This window comes from Cygnus olor, chromosome 11 (assembly GCF_009769625.2).
Source record: "Cygnus olor isolate bCygOlo1 chromosome 11, bCygOlo1.pri.v2, whole genome shotgun sequence".
Lineage (NCBI taxonomy): Eukaryota > Metazoa > Chordata > Aves > Anseriformes > Anatidae > Cygnus > Cygnus olor.
Genome location: NC_049179.1, coordinates 20,072,259 through 20,090,117, shown reverse-complemented (window position 1 = coordinate 20,090,117; position 17,859 = coordinate 20,072,259). Strand labels below are relative to the sequence as shown.

General features: G+C 54.5%; 1 protein-coding gene across 2 annotated transcripts in view; it reads right to left on the bottom strand.

Moving 5' to 3' along the window:
- Nucleotides 1-17,859, bottom strand: part of SMAD6 (SMAD family member 6) — a 34,780-nt gene that overhangs the window by 12,705 nt on the left and 4,216 nt on the right. The window contains exons 3-4 of one of the 2 annotated variants that reach the window (XM_040569702.1): nucleotides 17,529-17,606; nucleotides 10,394-12,944 (exon numbers count right to left, since the gene is read on the bottom strand). In XM_040569702.1, coding sequence (XP_040425636.1) covers nucleotides 12,082-12,944; nucleotides 17,529-17,606 — 941 coding nt within the window. In that variant the 3' untranslated portion in view covers nucleotides 10,394-12,081. Of the gene's footprint in view, nucleotides 1-10,393; nucleotides 12,945-17,528; nucleotides 17,607-17,859 lie in introns of those variants that run through there. The other variant, XM_040569703.1, reaches the window with a different exon arrangement.

Sequence of the window (17,859 nt, the reverse complement as noted above, 5' to 3'; positions counted from 1 at the left end):
TTTTGAAGGGCTGTTTGCTGCACGCGGAGCCGAGAAAACAGCGACCTGATTTCCCTTCTGATCTAAACATCCGTTTGCCGTGCAAGCAAGAGGAAAGAAATAAAACGTGCATCTCGGGAAGCGCGCAGGGACGTGCTGGTGGGGAGCCCCCACAAGGGGCTGCTGGCACCGGGACCTCGTGCGAGCCGGAGGCTGCTGCACGCTGAAGAGGAGCGGCAACACTGGAGCCCTACGAATTCCAATTTGATGGCAAAAGAAAGTTGTCCACCCCAGGGCAAGGGCAAAGCAAAGCAGGCAGAGCTGTGGCTGCCACCAGAGCCCGCCCTGGGGCCTGGCACAGCATTTCTGGGGCTGGCCAGGAGTGGTGAGCGATGCAGGGCTGGACGCACCGGGAATGCTCACGCCGTCCCCAAAACCACCGCACCACGACTGCGTCCTCGATGTCAGAAAAAGCTCCGCGGTCCAACATCCCTCTGCAAAGCAGGATGTCAAACCCAAAGCCCTAAACCCCGCGATGCTCAGCATCCCAGGGTCACAGCTCTCCCTGCCAGATGAGACCTGGCATGTGCGGGTCCCCACGCGCCCCCCGGCTGTGCCCAGCACCCGTCGCTCCCTGGGGACGGCCACCCATGGGTGGCACTGCCGGGACGCGCGCTGCCCTCGCCCACCTTCCCCTCCCAGCCAGGGCCAGGGCCAGCTCGCCGTCGTGCCTCTAAATTTCCTGGCGTTTGAGGACACAAGCCAGGCCATTAACATTATTTATAGGTTCCTGTGTATGAATTTCCATTTGTTTGTCTGCTTCAAAACAGTTAGGTGAAAAAGAAAAAAGAAATTCCTGGAGGTCAGACAATTAAAAAAAAAAAAAAAAAAGACCTCGTTCATGGTCTGCTGGGCCCAAAGGAGCAGCAGCTCCTTCAGAGACATAACACAGTTTCCTTAAATGCTTATTGTGTAAATATTTAAGCTACTTTAGAGAATTTCTACAATGTACTTAGGAAGCGTAAATCTCCACGTCGGAGCACGGCAGGACACTGGTGCGGCACACGCAGGGACGTTTTTAGGAGCACAAATGGGGACATTTCCAAAGCCAATCCTGGACCCAGTGGGCCAGAAGTGACAGTGGTGAGGTTGATGTGGCACAGAGCTCCCAGAGCTCAATGACGGGCTCCATCCTGCCTCATGCTCGTGTGCTGGTGCTTTCTTGCACTGGAACAAACGGGAAATAATTACGAAGCTGATCCCCTTTGTCCACCCCAAAATGGAAGGTGTATGTGCACCAAGCCGCTGCAGCAAGTATAATTCCAGTGTCATTGTTTTAAAAAAATCAATTTAGAGTTGCCACACAGTGGACCACACATTCTGGACAGAAGCCCTGAGATTCTTCCCTTAGAAATTCAAGCCCTGCATTTTACGTCATATGGGCAACAACAATATCCATCCAAAATCAGCCTCTACTAAGCACCCACTTCAAGAAATAAGTGATTTTCTTCAAGAATTAAGTGATTAACCGATTTTCTTCTGAGTGCTGTGTGCCAGGGCTGACCCGAACCTGGATTTCTTCCGGCTGCCTTCTGCACCCCTGCACCCAAACACGGCCGGGCACTCACCACGGAGATGCGCTTCCCCTAGGTGGATTTTTGCTTGTGATGGGGAAAAAAAGTCGTGCTGACAGCTGCATCTGTACCCAGGGCGGTTTCCATACGGAAAGCTGTGCAGTTTTATGAGGTTTGCTTGGACACGGGACCTTCTAGCTCCAATTCTTCAAATAAATGCACATCTCCCTAACTAAAGCAGGGAACAACTTGTTCAGCAGTTTTCCCTGGAACTGCTCCCTCGCTGTAACTTAGGCGTGTTTGAGGCAACAACAACAAATGGGAAGGGGGAACTCGGAGTTTATTCACTTCGCGAGGCACGGCTTTGTGTTGTGTATGATGAAGTGCAAGGAAAGCCCAGAAAAAAACTTGGATGGAAGTTCAAACACTGATGTTTCAAAGATGAAAGCGTGCTTTTCGATTAAATGTTTAAATAAAGTTTTCTCCTACTAAATCATTTAAACATTTTCACATTCCTTGCGTTTCTAGAAGTGCCACTCACTTCTATATATTGTCATAACCCAGTGTCCTCCGCAAGCAGCCGCTGCTCTTTGAGGCGACCCGTTTTCCAAAGCACCAATTCTTTCAGGAAAGCACCACGCTCGGTGCAAGCGGAGCAGCCCAAGACCCAGCCTGCAGTGAGCAGCCTGTCACCAGCCACCAACCTATTTTCCTTATTTTCCTCCTTTTTTTTAAATCAATTCTGCCCCAATGCACATGGGAGAAGCCAGGTTCTGCCCCAAATATTGACCAGACATTCAAAGCAACTCACCTGACTACCCTGAGGTTGAATTTAAACAGCTGTAACTCGGAGCTGAGATTGGCCACGGCACTCAAATTATCTTTTTCAGATGCTACCGGGCTGTTCAGGCTGCCACTGGCTATGAAGCAAGCCTGGATTATACAAACTCTGCCATCAGTGGCACAAAACAGCTCCAACACTTAAAATTCTGGGGTAATTCCTTCTTCTAACGATACAATTGCACCAAATGGAAGGATCGAGCCACCGAAGTTCTGCCCATTCCCTGCTTCTCAGCGACTGTAGCTCACAAATGCCACCTCAACGCCCACTGGCAAGAGTGATGGCAAAGTTGGGTCGGGGCCCAGCGCCTTCCCCAGCCTGTGCTGCGAAACCTAAAGGAAAGAGCAACTAGGAGAGACCTAGGATAAATGGGGGAAAGCCTGCTGTGAGCAAACCTGGAGCAGAAACGGTCTGAAGGGTTTTCTCGGAGGACAACGCAGCAGCAGCGGATGAATGGGAACGTGAAGTTCCTTTAAGGCAGAGCTTGATCGACATAGTGCAGCCTCCAAGGACAGAAGGCTAAGCAACCCCACGCGCTATTAGCAGCCCTCCTGTCCTTACTTCCTTTATAAATCCATCGTTCAAGCCCCAAACCCCAAGCCCAAGGGGACATTTGTCTCCGTGAGCCCTGAGCCCCACTCAACACCAGGTCCCCGGGTGGCTGCACGCCACTGCGCCCGGCTGAGCTGCTCCCCATGAGCTCTTCAGTCAGCAAAACCCCCTGTTTATTTGGCATCGTTCACCTTAAAGGCCCTAAAACCCCAACCAAGCCCGTTCCCCTTTCTGTGCATCTCCAGCTATTGACGCTGCTCGCCACCAGCTCACCGAGCCAAGCAGCCGCGCGTTGTGTAACGGGGCTGGAAAAGCAATCAGGAGGGGCCGGGGAGCCGCGCGCGGGTTCCCGCGGGGAAGGCTGGAAGGGGCGGCAGCCCGGGAAAAGACTGCAAGAAATTCAACTTTTACTCTGATAACAACAAACTCTATTTTCTGCCCCTGACATCATGCTCCCAACTGCTATGAAACAATGGCCCCTGTCCAGCGCCGACTGAAGGCGCTGAGAACTGTGCCATTCATTTCGGGGAGAGCAGGGCTGAGCCAGCGCGGTACGTTTCCCTCTTTTAAAAATAGTTTGGGTTTCCTGTGCACGAGCACCTAAATCCCCTCCGCTGGCGTGGCGGGCACGAGGACACATCCCGGCACCCTGCAAGCGGCTCCTTCTCCCTGTAGCCTGCAGTGAGAGTCCGGAAGAGTGGCTCAGACACGGACTTATGCATTAATCTAATATTAGATCAGATTAACCTCAGTAAGAGGACTGCTACCCGGGCAGCACTGATGTGGCACAGAAATCACCACCTGCAACCTCTCGCTAAGGTACTTCGTCTCTCCGTGGATATTGGGTCATGCTCCTAGGTTACTCTGGATGTAAAATCAAGCTGGAAAGGGACCGTGAGCATAAATATATCAGCGGATCCTTCCACCTGCAGACACGGAAGCGATGTTTCATTGGTGGCATTTGGCTGCACCTGTGCAACTAAGCACCGCTCGGGAAGCGCTCGAGTGCCCGATTTCCGAAAGGCCAGCCCGGATCGCTCCCTCTCGCTGTGGCCGTGCCGGGTGTCACCTCGGAAATAACCCCAGGTAGGGGGGACCTGACCCATGAAGTCTGGGGTGGGCACCGCCAGCGCTCGCCGCTGCCTTCGCACCCCTGACCCCAGACCGTTTGAGTCTGATCCCGTACGAGCCCGTGCCACCCACGAGAAGCAGCACATCGAGGACTCGCCGTCAGGGTAAAGGCACAGCACTTTGGGGACTCACCCCTGCTCCTGCACGCTACACATCCTGAGCAATATCTCAGCTTATTCACACGCCTCAAGCACCACGAGGTGTGGGAAGCCTCCTCCAAACCGGGCACTTGCCCCATGGATTCAGCTCCAGGACGAGCCCGTGCTGTCTCCTACAGATCAATGCGCTCACCTGGGTGCTGAAGAAAAGCTCGTTATCTCTGCTAAGCCATGAACCAGCCCAGGTAGGCATGCTCACCCCTCCCTCATGCAGTTTCCTTGATGGCTTCCAAACCCCAAGCTCGGCTTTTTCTTCCTGCAGGTTTTAACCCAGTCGAGATCTGAGGCTTTTCCAGGCGAGGCAGCCGAGCCGCACGGGCAGCGAGTATCAGCATACAGAACACCGAGCGCAAGCAGCCTTTGAAGCAGAGCCCTTCAAAGACAGAGGCATACCGAATCCACCGAGGCTTTTTACACAAATTCAGTACAGCGAGAGCAAAACTGATTTGCAAAGATCTCTAATGCTAGAAGTCTCGAATGACTGACCCTTTCGAGCACGGCTGGATTCAGTCCAGCTCCCAAGGCCCACAGCAATGACTCTACGTGGAAAAGAGCAGGGATATTTCAAAATACGTGGCCGTAATCATCTGGGCATAAAACACAGCTTAATTTTTCTGTTTCAGCAGCAAAGAGGCTGCCCAGAGCGCTCTTACTCTAAACCCAGCGATGCGTGAGTGACATTTTTTTAAACATACTTTTGCTGACATTTCCCTTTCATTAAAATAGCTCAACAATGGGGGGAAAAGCAACTCGCCGCGCACATAGGATCTTTACCTTACTTTGTACTCGCAGAGGAATTTCCTTGATCTCCTCCGGAGTGGAAGTTTCCACGGATCCCCGGCTCACGTCACAGCCGTTTGCCTGAGCAGGGAGCCCCGTGGCACCGGGCTGCTCTCTTTTTATGGAGGACGGCCGTAAAATCTTTTGAGGCCGGGTATAAATCAGCTCGGCTAACAGAAGACGGATGGGACGCGCACCCCAGGCCCCGGGGGTGCAAACGGCTGTGCCCCCCCAGCCCCGGAGCTGGGTGCGGAGCTGCCTGCGGGCAGGGAGGCAGCGGGGCGGAGGCCGGGTGGAGCAGGCCGGGTGGAGGAGGCCGCCGTGCAAACAGATGGTGCTGGAGAGGCCCAACACCGCCTCGTCTGGACCCCCGAGCGACACTGTCCCCCCCCCGAGGAACAGTGTCACTGGTTCAGAATCACAGAATGGTTTGGGTCACAAGGGGTTTTAAAGACCATCCACCCCCCTGCGATGGGCAAGAACACGTCCCACCAGCCCAGGCTGCCCCCAGCCCCATCCTGCCCAGTCTTGAGCTGCTCGCTTGCCAAAGCCACCTTGTCCTGCAGACAGAGCCCTCCTGTGCTCAGGTCTGCCAGAAGATGAGGCAAATGCATCAGCTGGGCTTGGAAAGCCAGCACCCAGCATACTACAGCTCATCAAGGGACATGAACCAGCCTGAGCCTCCTCTTGCCCACCCCTTGTCCCAGGATCACCCACCCCACAAGGACAGGAGCTCACACAGCAAACCGAAATGGCTTTGGCTGAACCAGGAGGATGGGGGCCAAGTGATGGAGTAAGAGCCAGGCTGGTGCCGTCCTGTGATGGGGTCTCCAAAAACCACAGCAACCCTGTGGCTGCGTCCCCCTGGAAGCCACCTGAAGCCTGCAACACGCTGGCCTTTAGGAAATGCCACCTCCCAAGGGCCGTTACTGATGCACAACAGCCATGCCACCACAGGGGTCCTCTGGTGGGCTTACTCCTAACACGTCAACCAACGACCACCGATGGTTATAGACTGCAGCAGGTCAACAAGTTAGCTATCGCTGCCATTTGGACCAACCAGCCCATTCACTTCCCTGCATGCAGCATTTCAGTAGGTTCCCTGCAGCAAAAACGAACCAACGGGGCAGAAAACATGACACGAGAAGCCACGTCTGGGGCACCAGCATCAAAACCCAGGCTGCTTGCCCCAGGTAAGGCTTTTGCTAGGTGCCGCTGAGCCACCCAACACATGGCATCCTCTTGCCTCAGCACGGCCACCTGCCCCAGCTCTCCTCTCCTTGCCCTGGATTTGCGGAGCCGACTGAACGTGCCGTGGATCCAACACCCACCCACCAGCGTCCTCGCTTGCACTGCGGAAACCCAGCAGAAACCCACATGAGATGGAGGAGAAAGCCCCCAGCCAGCTTTTGCAAACTCTGGAGCTGGAGCTGTCACCCTTGCCCAACTCAGGCCCCAACCATAAAACAAGCTCCACAATAGCGTTATTTATTTTTTTTAAGTCACAAATTATTTCCAGCGGCAGGAGGGTGGAAGGATGCAGTGTGCTGGACCCTGCTCGCCGGCACTGAGCCAGTCTCATAAATGGTTGGCAGCCGGCAGAGCAGCAAACCCATTTCTATTGAAATGAGCTTGTTACTACTAATTTTTACTGGCTTCCCAATTGATTCATAAAGTTTTGTTGGTTTCTTTTTTTTTTGTTTGGTTGGTTGGTGTTTCTTTGCAGATCTCAGAAAGCACTTCCTGAGACACTTGGGGGAAAACAGGCCCAGGACTCCCCACGAAGGGCTGCCCCTTGTGTTCCAGGGCAGGCGCCCACGTGCCCATCCAAGCCACGGCATCTCGCTTCCAGGCTTTCATAAAACCTTACTAGAAGAGGTCATCCAGCTTTGAATGGGCTTCAATCAAAACCTCATGGATTCAGCTGCACCATTATCAGCCCTGTGGCAGAAATAGCTTGAGACCTCAGTGGAGGATGCAGACACACACATCTTCTAGGGATGGTTTGGGTACACGACGCTTAACTCCCATTTTTTGCACCTGCTCCCTCTGTGCACAGCTGGGTGCACCAAGCTGTTGCACTAAACAAACCAAACGGATTGAAATTTAGAGCAGGAGTTTTTTGTAATTACCAGCAACTTTAAGCTCTGAGACCTGGCTCAACTTTGTCCATGGACCTTTCCTCAGAGCCTGAAGAGAGCTCCTCCTCTTTTTGGACAAGCAGGGTCAGCCAAAGCCATACTCCCATATGGCTAATACTAGCAGGGCCACACCACTTTTACTCCACCAGAAGTCCCAACGCAAGGCAACGCAACACAACTCAACACAACCCAACCCAACCCAACGCAACACAATGCAACACAACGCAACACAACCCAACCCAACCCAACGCAACACAATGCAACACAACGCAACGCAACGCAATACCTGGACGTGAGCTGAGAGCACCATCAGCCACTTAAGCCCAAGAGGAGGACGCTACAGGAGCCAGCCCATTCAATTGTCTGTGGGATATTTCAAAATGTCTTTAACACTTTAGTGCGACGCTTCCCATGTGCTACGCTTACTGCTTAGACTTAATTAGTGGAAAGACCCTTCCCCATCCATTTGTTTCCCTTTTGCAAGCATCAGACTCTAAAGAAACATGAGCACAAGGCAAAACACAGTGCAATTCTGTGGTTCCCTTTTTGCGAAAAGAAAAATGGAGAAAAAGTATACAGCTGTCTCATTTTCACACGCTGCTCACTTCAAGGCTCAAAGAGCAAACGGGCACGAGCTGCAGCGCACGAGGAAGATGTGACCGTGCTCACCCAGCCACCGCGAGGAGCGGGGACACAACGGCATTTGTTCAGAAGGGGCTGAGAGCAGAGCCAGGAGCGTTTACAGCCACCACAGTCAATGTTTGCTTTCTCTGCCGCCCGGGCACGCTGGGGACAGCCGGTCAGGGATCGCAGCGCCTTGTGGTGGGGGAAGACGGATCAACCGCGCCATTCTTCCCAGCGCACAGCCCGGCGCGGCAGCTCACAAGCGGCCGTTGTCTGAGCTGGGCGCTCTCCCCTCCACCAGAACTGGCCACGTTTTGTAACGGCCTGGGAAAAAACAAGGAAACGAAGGAAAAGCGACGTGCTCTGAGCAGCACGTCTGCCACTCCCCACCCTCCAGAGACAGGGTGAACACATAGGAGATGGCACAGCGCTGCCAGCACCCACCGAGCAGATGCCCCAAGTGTGACACCTCTTTTCAGGTGCCTGCCGGGCTGGTTTTCGAACCAGGAAATGCATTTTGTTCTTTATTATATCCATTTTTTTTTCTTTCTTAAATAGTCAACAGCGGTTTGCATCACTATGTGTGAAAGAGTAAAGCAGCTGGCTTTTTTTCTCCTTTAAGAAAGTCTTTAACATTCTTTGGCTCTTTGAGTGGAAAAATCTTAGCAAACGAGACCTTAATAAATGGAAAGAGCTGAAAAATAGCCTTTCTGCTGGCACACTTCGCTCCTTCTAATGGAATATATAGATAAAACTGACACATCTGTGTCTTGAACCTTCCTCAGCGCTGCTACGAGGAATCCTTCCCAGGTATCCCCGGCACGGCGCTTGCTGGATCCGGCACCGATTCATAAAGTTAAAGGCTTTTGTTCTTCCTGACTCCCCACGGGGTAAGAGCGTGCCCTCGCCAAAACCAGAGCCCCAGCTGGGAGCCGCGCTCCATGCAGAGGGAGCGATGGGGGCACCCCCATGGGCACCGCGCGTGGGCACTGCAGCATCAGGAGATGCCCTGCAGCAGGACGAAGCCTCCAGCTCCTCCTCCAGCCTCTGAAGCCCAGCTGAGCCAGGGAAGGGCAGCCTGATCCTCCGGCATAGGGCAAGGACCGTCCCCAAATCCATAAAGCCCAACGCAGGTGGAGGAAGGGAAGGACGGCCACCGGCACAGCTCTACAAAACCCAAGTGTGCAGACCATGAATCTGCCATCGGTCCAGCTGGGACAGCAAATGTGAGACAGGGTACACAGATAAATGGCACTCTGGGGAGAGAACGAGGGTTTCGGTCCAGGGTTTGCTCTGGGAATCATGCTCTGAGAGGGAAGGGAAGGGAAGGAAAAGGAGAAGGGAGCAGCTGCTGGTGGAGGTGGCACAGCCCCTGCAGGTGCCAGAAGCCACGTTTGGAGGCTCCCCTCCTCTAGACGGACACAAACAAAGAAAAACCACTGGGAAGAACTCGGCATCCTCTGGATGCCTCCTGCTTTCCCAGGGCAGAGGGAAGAGCCTGGCCCCACCCGCCCCGACCCGTGTTGAGGCCGCTGCAGGACCGAGGTTAATGGAGGAGAGCAGCGGGGATGCTGCAGGGCTGGACCACATCGACCCTGCTGCACGGGGCCCTCTGACAGCCAGGAAAGGCCTCCTGCTCCCCCAGGAATGAAAAACTGCTGAAATGAATAAATGCATACATAGATACGTAAATAATCTCTACTGACTCCTTTCTTGTATCACTGGGAATTTGACCTTTTAGCAGGTTCTGTATATGGGCTTTTACAACCCAGAACATAAAGCACCGCCTGCATGAAAAGCATGGCAGTCAGGCTGCTCCCGGAGCAAGTCTGCACCCAAGAGGAGAGGCAGGAACGGGTTTTGTAGCATGGGGGAGTTCAGGTCTGGTCATCTTGGGTGTGAAAGAAACGACACCTGGGATGGTTATCCAGCACCAGCTCAACAAGGAGCCCAGGTCTCATCCCTCCCCTCTCCGTGCTCTCAGCCCTACATTAAGGCTTTTCTCCAGGCTAACCACCCTCTTTTTGGGGAAGCCACCAAGGGAAAGGCACAAAATGGGTGGGTGAGCAAACACAGCACCCTGCAAGCCCGATGCTCCCAGCACGGCGCATCTTCTCCAGGCAGCAGCTTCACCCCGTGCCATCATTCGAATAGGAACAGCCGTGTGCCTAATCCCCGCCGATCCCGAGCACTTTGGGAGGACAAAGAGCCGAGTCTCCTTCGCCAGCAGATTTAACCTGTGGTTCCAGGGACGCGAGGCACTTCAAAGCCGGCAGCAGCCCGGCCAGAGGCAGTAAAGGGATGTACTTTTCGGCTGCTGAGCGGCGAAGTGAAATCCACACAAATAAGCAGTGTTCCAGAGAGGCAGGTTTAGCCATCAGCCGCTCTGAGGGACGGGAGATGTTTTTCCCGAAGTCTTTTTTTTTTTTTTTTCCAGTTTGTCTTGGGGTATTTTTTTTTTCTCTTTCTTACTAAAACACGTCTCGAGCTCCCGCACCGCACACCCCGCTTGGATTTGAGCATCCTCCAGAGGTAAAATGCTGAGTTAGGGACTGGCGTCCAGGAAAGGAGGTGCCTTTGATAAATAGCAAATCGACGGACTTCAATCGTTTCGGTAAGCGCCACAGATTTAATAAGTTATTTCCGTGGAAAACCTTAGTAACTCGGTTATGAATCAAGCCTATAAACACCTCTCATTCATCAAAGTGCCACCAAAAAAAAAAAAAAAAATCTATTACTGTAACTCTGAATGCTAGCCTCTCTCTACAGGTCGCTCCAAGAAGCCAAAATACCCCTTCAAAACATTCACCGTTTTCAAAGGTCAGCAATACACTGTGTCCAGTATTCAGCAAATCCATTTAAGAAGTAAAACACGCACAGAGAAGGAGTTCAAACAAAGCCGTGCCATCAGATGTGCACTGCTTAAAAGACACAACCGGAGTTACATCAAAAGGACTTTTACTACCTAGAAAGCTGTATCCAACTCCTAATAGGGTGCAAGAATGTAGTGTTTTGGCTACAAAGATTAAACTAATTTACTTTTAAGTAACTTGCTTACTTCCTGATGTTTCTTTTTTTTCTTTTTTTTTCCAAGTGTGATGCTTAGGTGCTTGGAGAAGTGAGGGATGTGATTACTCTGTGATTCAAGGCCAAACATCATAACCACTCAATGAACCACAGACAAAAACATATTTTATCTGGGTGTTGTACTCACTCCAAGAACGTCTATGCTGAAAACATCTCGGCTAGCTGCTGAAAGCCAGCCCGGTTCCAGGTAAGGGAGGAAGAGGAGAGGTGACTGAGTCTCTCCTCTGCAACACACGCAGCAAAACGCAGCGTCCCCAGCACAACGCTGCTCCCTAAACGCTGCTCGTGCTGTCCCCTTGCAGAACAGTCCCTGCTGCAGAGGGACAACACCTCTGGGGCTTTGTCCTCCAGGCACCCACCGAGTGCCCCATCTCCAGCACTGCCATCGGTTCCCTCTGCAACGGGGCGCTGCTCCCAGAGCACCCCGGGCACCCCAGTACATTGGCTTTACAGCATCCTAGCGGCTCCACCACGGCGATTTCTCACGTCCCGGGGAGCTCTGCGTGCATGCCCGAACGCAGAGGCACCGTCTGCAAAGCTGCTTTAATCCCGCAGCAGGCACGGGGCCAAATATCGATGAGCCCAACCTCCTGCCACTGGCTGTGCAAGACGCGGGCTGTGTTGCCGTAGACAAACGATCCCAGGGCTCTGGCAGCCAGCTCCCATTTTTTCTGTTCTCCTGGAGCAGGGACAGCTCTGATTGTCCACATTCTTCTAAGTGCTGCCTGCTAAAGCAGGACCGATGGAAGAGGAAGGATGCTCTTACAGGTGGAGTAACACACATGGTGGGCTGTGATGGGGCCGATTCCAGCTCCACTGCCCCACTGAGCCTGTGAGCATCGCTGACACTTCTCCATTTTCCATCCCAGACGACACCTTTCCTCCTGGAGGACAGCTCTTTTGGAGGCCGGTGATGTCCTCTCACAGCACAGGAGCTGCAGACCCTGAGATCCCTCCTTGGGATGCCCGCAGCGCCAACTGCCCTTTCCTTGCACACAAATCTCTCTTCGCATCTCCAGCGAATTCCCCAGCAGTCCCTCACCCTTTCTGAAATTCATTTCCCCTCCCCACACTACTAACCTGGCCCAGCTCAGAAATCAATTCCAAAACCCAAAAGGCTTGCATTACGAGCTCATAACCCGCAGGATATTTTTACAAACAGGTGGTGCTTGCCTTAGAAACCCTTCCACAGCTGCATGGCCACCGCCGAAATTTCATCCTCCTCCTGCCAATGGGTTCAGCACCACCTCCCCACCGCTCCACACGGGACGTTGGGTGTGCAAGGCGAGACGAAGGTGCACGGGCAACAAAATGTGGACGAGCTCCTGCGGACCCCGAAACACACCACGGGGCCGGGGACCCGACCCGAGCCACCCGCTGCACCGGAGGGAGCTCCGCACGCGGGAAAGTCCCCGCAGCCTGGATCTAAAGGGCTTTTTCCACGCATCCATCTTGCCCCAGAGGCTGTGTTTGCTGAGTCCTGATGCTCCAGATGGGTTCAGCTGCAGGCCGGCGAGGTCTCCGTGCTGCCCAACCTCCGGGCACCGCTCCTCGTTCCCCTCCTGCCCCCGCAGGAACCAACAGCTCCATGCCAGGAGCTGCCACCAGAGCCACCGCTGCGGCAAGCCCCAAGGTAATAAATCCAACAAGGACCCTCCTGTAGATCTGCAGGCTCCGGAGGACTCATCACCAGCCCAGAGAGCTTGAGGACACTTGTTGCACACCTCTGTCTCTGAAAGGGATGAGTGCTGCAAGCTGGGGGTGCCATCCCCGAGGACTTCCCCACCTTCCCTGAGGGGCTCGCTCAGCGATTCGGGGCTGCCTTTGATGTCGGGGCCAGGCAGGGCTGGAGGCTTCGCACCCACAGCGAGGTTTGGTGTTGCGATGTCCAGGGAAGGGAAGGGAAGGGAAGGGAAGGGAAGGGAAGGACGCTGTGCGGCCGCGCTCTCTGATCTGCGTTCCAGCATCCATGCAGCCCACGGGCCGTGGGGGAAAACCTTCACGCGGAGCGCAGAATTCCTCTCTTGAAGCACATTGGAAAATAGATGCACTTTATTTCCCGTTGGCAAACTTAAAACTATGGAGGAAAAATGTTTAATATAAAAACATCTGACAAAGCACCTCCAGGATGTATTTTTTTGCATCAAAGAAGTAGCTCTTGGCAACACGCGCGCTCCTCCGACGAGAGAACCTTTTAGCCAAACCCTGATTGTTATGGACTGCTCCGAGTCAGACACGCCAGCGAGCTTTAAGTTAAATATGAAAGAAAAAGGAAACCAAAACCATTACTGGCCCAAATAAACATCTGTCTGTGATTAAGCTGGATGCACAGATACGCTCCGCTCGTTTTTTAGGAGGGACGTCTGTTTGCTGTAGCAGGACGGAGGCAGACAGGAGGAAGAGGCTCGGCGATGCTGCCTGGTCCCAGCTTCAGCCCCCAGCCCCAAAATGTTCCCAAACCCACTGCAAACCGCCCCCCGCCTCATCACCTCCAGCAGAAACTGCCACCCGACTAACGAGAAAAATACCAGGTTTTCTATTAGCAGGTAATTTCCCAGTCTCTCCCCCAGTCTGGAAAGGGCAGTGTTTGCCCAGTTTCCACACACATCCGCCTTACATATTTATAGGCTTTTTTTTTTTTTTTCCTATCCCTAACACAGAGGATCTTCATAAATTTCCTTGTTAGCATAAATCCTCGCGGCCTGTTATTTCTGGGGGGAGAGGAAGGGAGACGCTCACTTTCTCCATTCAGTGCATTTGGAAATATGCTTCCTGAAGATCACCCCAAGGCTGCTGGAAGCAGAGAAAGCCACCCTGCAGCTCTCCCTTTGTAGCCGGGGCATCACCGCAGGGGGGCTCAGCCACCCCGAGGCATACAGGGACACCGTCCCCGCATCCCACCGCCACCACGAGCAGCTCCTCTGGCCTCCCAAGCCTTGAAAAAAAATGATTTAAATGAGCTCTGGCCCACTCAGTCTCAGTTTCTCCGCTCTCTGTTAATTCACGATTGTCCTCTGCCAATGTCGGAGTAATGCAGAGCGCATCCTTTGGCAGAGCCCAGCTCTGCACACAAGCCCTTCATTTTCCAGGTTTTGGATCCATTCATGTGTTTCCACACCAGCTCCATCCTTTCGGACAAGGCTCCCAAATGCCCCAAATTCATCCCAGACCTTTATCAGTGTCCCAGCCGCACCTTTTGGATGCTACGAGCGAGCCCACCAGGGCTGAAACTCTCAAAGAGCCTGAGCACAGGGGAAGCGAATTCATTTCTGAACCGAACAGCACGCCAGTTTTGGAACACCTAACGCAGCATCTTCCCCGGCGCCTCCTGCAAAGCCCCTGGCTGCAGGTACAAGCCCTCGACAGGGCTTGTAGCCAGGGGACCGTGCAGGAGGGAGGCATGGAGGCATGGCGAGGAGCCGTTCCCCGCTGCAAAGCCCTGCCACACACGGGGCTCGAGCCTCGCAGGCAGCGCCGATTCCCAAAGGCCTTTCCCTCCGAACAATGCAACTTTTCCGCGCAAACATTTCTACGGCTCCCGGCTACGCGAGGAACAAGGAGCAGGCGTGCGGCGGCACACGAGGCGAGGCGGCGTGACGAGCGGCTCGTTTCGGGGGAGAGGAGCGAGCACAAAGGCTTGGCACCGGCTGCCGCGGGAGCTGCACGCGGCATCGTCGGGCTGCTGCCTGCTCCTACGGCTCAGACCTCCCCGTCCTGAGAGCTGCTCGAGGAAAAGCAATGCCCCAACACGCTCCCGCGGCCTCCAGAGGATGGACAAACTGCTCCACAAACTGCTCCTGGCAAGCAGCACCGCTGCCCCTGCTCCTGCCCTGGCTCCAACACAGCCCCTGGACAGCTCGACGCCACCATGAACAAGACCACAGCATCTCGGGATCGCTGCTCATACAAATTTACGAGGCTTTGTCCACTGGGAAGGCGAGGAACGGGGTCTTTCGGGGTGAGGAAGAGCCCTGGGGGAGGCAGGGAACGGCAAAGCCCCCGGGGCCGGGCTGCTCGCTGCTGCAGCCCGGCCCCAGCACCCCGAACCAGTTTGCAGAGCCGCGCAGCCCTCTACAAGCCTGGCGAGTCTAACGGGTACAGCAGCTTCTTGGCACTGCTGGAGGAGCCAAGTCTGAGGGGAAGAGGGGGAAAAAAAAAAAAGAGAGAGAGAGAAATTACTACAAATGTTCCACCAGTTATGAGTCACGGGGCTGAGCTTTGTTTCTGCCTCGCTGGATTTTGCCCTTTCCCTGCTATTTCCCCAGCCCCGTCCTGGTGAGCTGGGCTGCGGACGTCCCCCCCCCGGGTGACCGCGGCACGGAGCCACCGCCGGCAGCCCCAGGCCGGGGCAGTGACCTGGGTGTCCCCACGTGGCTGCCTGTCCCTGCGAGCCTGCCCACAGAAACCTGCCTGGGCTCCACAGGACCACGAAACACCAGGTTTTCCTCTTCAGATCCCCCCGGGGACCAGCCCCGATGGATCCCCAGGATCCGGCTGCAACGGTAAATCTCACACATGCAAGAGGCAGACACCCCGCAAACTCCTGTGTGCCTAAACGTGATGCTGCTTCAGCTCCTGGAAACTTGGGATCTAAGACCTCCAAGTGCCTCCTCCACCACCCCAGGCCCTTCCTGACCATTGCACTTTACTGAGAGGCGGGGAGTGCTCCCAACCCAGTCACATACGCTCCCAAAACCCGCTCTCCACGGGGTTACCCGTGGGCAGACGACCCTGTGTTGTGGCCCAAACCTCAGGCTTCAGCCTTTCAGACTGTAAAGATCCATGTTATAACCATGAAAAGGCCTGCTTCGAACAGCATTTTTAGTTTTTGTACGTATGAAGAGACGATCTTTTTACTTCACGCTAAAGCTTCCTGTTTAGAAGTCCGTCAAGCAAACGAGCAACAGCACAAGAATGGTGCTCTTTGTTACCCCAAACTGAATTTTGTGGTTTTCGGAGGAAAAGCCTTTTTGATGATCAAAGCCGGAGCAATAAATAGTAGCAGCTTGATGCTAGATCCAAAACATCCTTATTTTTGGAAGGGGAGCTAAATGCACAGTTCCTTCCTTCGGTACACACAACGCGGGCAGGGCAGGCCGCATGCTTTGTGTGTCGTTTGCACTGGCCTATTAAATAAGTTGGGATGGAGAATAAACAAACTGAAACATGGCAGAGACCACGGCCTAAGTGCTTTTTTTTACCCTTTTACTCTGCAGCGATGACAAGTATGGGTTAATTTCAGTGAAGCTCTTATCCTCTTTCAGCCATCAGGAGCACTGGGGAAAAATAAATCACGCAGCCCCAGACTCTTATTAAAAGTTACACCATTTGAAACCACGCAGGGGGAGAGCACGGATCCGATTTCAGCCCGATCCTGGTCACATGTTATCATTATATTGTTCGAGTAAAAGTTAGTCTCCCTTCCAGCCCAGAAAACCCACCAGATGTCCCATAAAGAACTCAGCTGTGATAGAAGCTAAACCATTACATCCTCAGGAGCCCTGCTTTTAAAACTCCGCCGCTATAATTAATGGCTATTATCAAGTTACAATAAAAGCCACGGGCATGGGGACGGATCCAGCCCGAGAGATGTTTGCTGGATGCTGGGAGCACACGTTTATTGTGGCACAGCGCCGGCCAACCTCGCTCCTATCAATTGTTCCCCTGCCGTGGCCACTTGGCAGTGCCACGCGGCACGCACATGGCAAGACCCCGGCACGCACACGGCAAGACCTGTGGCCACTGGGGAGCCTCCCATACGGACCATCCCGAAAAAATGCCCACGGGGCCACGTGCCATGCAATCACAACAACACCACGCCACGCTGCTTGAAGGCTTGAGCATCCTCGGGGAGTGGGTTCTGCCGAACCAGCCAAGTCACCGCCACCCCGTCTGCTTGCACCGGCCCCAGCGAGCACCAAACCTGGCCGGGTGCTCAGCCCCAGGCAGCTCAGTGGGTTTGTGCACCCCGACCCTAGCTGCCAGGCCCTGCCTCGCACCAAGTCCTTTCTGGCATGGAAACAAGCAGGTCCCACGGACGGGTCCCTTCCGGCCTCCTCCCTGCCGCACGGCGCTCAGCCCCGGCCGGAGAAGGTCGACCAACAAGCACAGCCCTAGCACCACGCGGATCCAAGTCCTGATCCTCTGCTCCAAGGCAAAACCGTCTCTGGCGGTGCCTGCGCACCACGAAACGTGAGAAAGGGTGCAGGGGTGGGGCAGAGCGAAGCCAGGGCCTCATTAAGCAAAGCTCTGCTTGGGAGCCTCGACGGCTCTGCAGCTTGCAGCGCAGGGCCCGGCTGCAGCAGGGAGGGCAGGCTGTGCTGCACGGACCCCGAGAGCACAGCACGGCAGCACCGCGGTGGATACAGCCTCACCGCCACCCCAGTGGGGACAGCAGGTCCATGCCTACCCCAGGGACACACGTGGCCACACACAGCCACCACCCGAGTGTCCCCGCGTGCCACCACCGGCAGCATCTCATCGCAGCCCGCGGAGCCCGGACGTCTCCGAGCAGCCGCCCTGAGCGGCTGCCCCTCGCTCTCCCCGTTTATACTGAGCACAGGGAGGGCGCAGCACAACCACCCCCATTCTCCTCCTGCTGCTGCTTCTCCTCCTCCTCCTCCAGTCCCCGAGCTCCCCGGGAGCACAAGCGCCTGCCAACCTGAGAACTCCCCGGGCGTGACGTTGGGCGAGTTTGTAGCCTCTGTTTCAGTGTAAGACAACGTGGAATCCGATAGATCTGCAAAGAGACAGAAAAGAAAAAAAGCACAGCTTTTAATCCTCCCGCATTTGCGAGCTCTACGTGTATGCCCGGGGCCCCTCTGCTTCCCATCCCCTGCCCACACCTCCCAAAAAACTCTCTGCCGGGCCAGAAAGCAGCATTTAACCTCGTACCTCCACCGTGCAAAGTCTGAATCGCTTCGACCACAGAAATAACTGCAGCGAAGTCGATCAAACAAGTAGGAACTTGGTGCTTACTGGATAAGGTTACA